A 3,598-nucleotide genomic window follows, 5' to 3' on the forward strand; every position below is an offset into this window, starting at 1 on the left:
CAGTCAAATTTATCATGTATTTTAGAATGTAAACAAAAAGCATTTTAAAACTGTCCATTCAGTTCTATACAGTTTCAATTATGAACTCTTCTATTAAGGCAAGGCAAGTTTATTTGTATAGCACATTTCATACACAATGGTAATTCAAGGTGCTTTACATAGAAGAAATTAAAATAACCAAAAGAGAAAGAATAATTAAAACAGTAATAATTTAGTTTTATTAACTAAAACCGTACAGCATATGGTGATATTTTGTCTTAAAATTGCTTTTTCAGCTTAATAAGCACTATGGAGTCCCCTCAGATGTCACTGTCCGAGGGTCCATTCGTTTCTTCAGCTGCTCTTTCCACTGCTGTGTGCACTTGTGTCTCTGTGTAAGAAAAGAGAAAACAGTTCTTTTTAGAATTTATAATACTTATAATAATTTTAAAATAAGCACTACATCAATCTTTAGGTTATAATAAAAATAGAATTCTACCACTTTTAATACTTATATAAATTGATAAACATTCTTCTTAGAAATGTACTTTCATAACAAGTTTAATGGACTTCATGTACCTTTTTGGGATGGACTCAGCTTCTGGATGCATCTGAACAGGACTATGAAAAAAAGAGCCTCGACTATCTGGAACACAACGTAGAGGATAGGAAAGAAATACAGCTGACCAATGAGCTCAGCAGGGAAGGCCACCTTCAGGATTGTGGAACACAGTTGGATGTTCTGACAACCTACCTCCACAGAAACCGTACGTCTGCCACTGAGGACCCAAGGACACAAATGAACATCACACATGTGAAAAATGCAGTGTGACACCTTGGCCAGATACAATACAATTTCATATTCCGGTGGACATACGTACGGTGCATTCATCCTGAACAGAGTGGACAGGATATATCCACATGTGAATCCAATCAATGGCATCAATGCAGCTGTGGCTGTAAGTTGAGGAGATAGCACTGTGAAAACTTTTCCTCCATCATATATACCAGCAAGAACACCAATGACAACACAGGAGATCAGCATCACCATCAACCCAACCTACAAGCCAACAGGGAATAAAACAGGAACATAGTTGAAGAATATGCTTATAATTCATATAATTTGTCTGTCATGCTGATGGCATGTAACCAGAGGATTCATCCTTTACAATACAGCAGATTGTGTGGTCGAGCAGCATAGAATGTTGATAAAGTGATCTTGTTTTTTCAAAACATGTAAGAATTACCATAACTACAAGATGACAAGTCAGAGCTTAAAAAAAAAATCAGAGTTTACAAATTCTAATTATGAGTCCTGTGAAGGTATAAACACTTGGTAGCCATAGGTTGGAATCTCATAATAACTGTAATTCAGCATATGTCTGTGTTTCCGCATTCAAGTCTGTTTGTATTGGGGATTTTTTCAAGTGATGCTCAAATGGGTGGAGCTTGACCTAAATTAGGTTTAGGGTTAAGGTTAGAGGATGTGGTACTCACTTTAGAGTCAAGTTATGTCAAGCTCCCAGTCTCTGGACGTAATGGATGAAGCTTAACCTATATAGTTCAGAGGCAGCCTTTTTCAGATTTCAGTCTATAAATGCGTAAAGGAATCATTCTCTTGAAACTGGGAGATGCACAATGGTTTTGCTTTGGCTTTGATTAGAACTATTTACATAGCAAAAACACAGTTAAGAATGATAACTATTATGATAAAAATTTTAGCGTCCACACCATGCTAATATACAGTGGGGAGAACAAGTATTTGATGCACTGCCGATTTTGCAGGTTTTCCCACTTACAAAGCATTTAGAAGTCTGTAATTTTTATCATAGGTACTCTTCAACTGTGAGTGACGGAATCTAAAAACAAAAATCCAGAAAATCACATTGTATGATTTTTAAGTAATTTATTTGCATTTTATTGCATGTGTAAGACTGAAAAAAACTAGTTGAAGAGGAAGGACCTTGGACCAAGGACCTTGCTGCAAATTAACATTTGAACATCTCACACACACACAATTCTTCCCCGCAACCCCCACTCTTGCAGAGATCCCCCAAACTCACACAAGAATCTATATGGTTTTAATTTGAACAACTATTATACAGTTTTATACATGTGTTTAGTATTATTTGAAATGTCTACAAGTGTAACTGGTACAAGTGTCCTATTTCCAAATAAGTAAAACAAAAGGTAATACGGTTTTTAAGAGTTTAGGGATAACTGGCACACAAAAGAATCTGGTCTCTATGGTCCTACCCCCAAAAAGGTGTAAATTCATGAATGCAAATTACCACTGTTAGCAAATGGTACCATGTAAATCAACTTCTGCCCCCAGTAAGTCTGGGGTGTGAACACAGTACATTTCCACTGTGAACTCATGTTTACATATGAAATGAGGTCTGGCGATATAATGAAATGCAGCGGAAGGATCAGGGCCTTTCTGTATCTCAGATCAGCCCATGAATGCTGAGTCGCCGAGATTTCATAATGTCGGGTAAAAGATTTTCCCTTTTGTTTTAGAACATTTGATGGTTTGCATTGATTATCTTTCAATTGATTATGAAATTGTTAATAATACATTTACCTGACATAATAAATTGTTATATTTGATTATTCTAACAGACTTTGACTTTATTTTCATTAGATTTAAAAGGAATAGTCAAACATTCACGTAGATTTAATGATGCACAGATATCATTGAAAAACCTTTTCATTTATGGAGTCAGATGAAATAACGAGTTAATACATAAGATAAAATGTATTGCATTTAATTAAAAATCCCTTTGCCGCATGACAAAAGACGGAACACGCGTAAGACCTTTACCTCTAATCGGATACCGCCATTGGATCGAATTAGACGGCCTTACACATGACATAAGTATTTGATCACCTACCAACCAGTAAGAATTCCGGCTCTCACAGACCTGTTAGTTTATCTTTAAGAAGCCCTCCTGTTCTCCACTCATTACCTGGATTAACGGCATCTGTTTGAACCTGTTACCTGTATAAAAGACACCTGACCACACACTCAATCAAACAGACTCCAACCTCTCCACAATGACCAAGACCAGAGAGCTGTGTAAGGACATCAGGGATAAAATTGTAGACCTGCACAAGGCTGGGATGGGCTACAGGACAATAGGCAAGCAGCTTGGTGAGGAGGCAACAACAGTTGGCGCAATCATTAGAAAATGGAAGAAGTTCAAGATGACGCTCAATCTCCCTCCGTCTGGGGCTCCATGCAAGATCTCACCTCGTGGGGCATCAATGATCATGAGGAAGGTGGTGGATCAGCCCAAAACTACACGGCAGGACCTGGGCAATGACCTGAAGAGAGCTGGGACCACAGTCTCAAAGAAAACCATTAGTAACACATTACGCCGTCATGGATTAAAATCCTGCAGTGCTCGCAAGGTCGCTCTGCTCAAGCAAGCTCATGTCCAGGCCCATCTGAAGCTTGCCAATGACCATCTGGATCAGGGATGGGCAACTTCGGTCCTGGAGGGCCACTGTCCTACAGAGTTTAGCTCCAACCCTGAAAAAACCACTTGCCTGTAACTTTCTAGTAATCCTGAAGACCTTGATTAGCTTGTTCAGGTGTGTTTGATTAGGGTTGAAG

The 3,598-nt window shown here is 38.2% G+C and overlaps 1 protein-coding gene across 1 annotated transcript; it reads right to left on the minus strand.

Moving 5' to 3' along the window:
* Positions 1–230: 230 nt before the first annotated feature.
* LOC130075493 (hepatic sodium/bile acid cotransporter-like) lies at positions 231–1,221 on the minus strand. The gene is made up of 3 exons (XM_056240105.1): positions 861–1,221; positions 559–758; positions 231–370 (listed from the first exon to the last, which is right to left on the minus strand). The coding sequence occupies exons 1-3, from the start codon at positions 1,028–1,030 to the stop codon at positions 300–302; spliced, it is 441 nt and encodes a 146-aa protein (XP_056096080.1). The 5' UTR covers positions 1,031–1,221; the 3' UTR covers positions 231–299.
* Between the last annotated feature and the right edge of the window lie 2,377 nt (positions 1,222–3,598).

The sequence above is a fragment of the Rhinichthys klamathensis genome, unplaced genomic scaffold (genome assembly GCF_029890125.1).
Source record: "Rhinichthys klamathensis goyatoka isolate OS25496 unplaced genomic scaffold, OSU_Roscu_1.1 h1tg000579l_1, whole genome shotgun sequence".
Classification (NCBI taxonomy): Eukaryota; Metazoa; Chordata; class Actinopteri; order Cypriniformes; family Leuciscidae; genus Rhinichthys; species Rhinichthys klamathensis.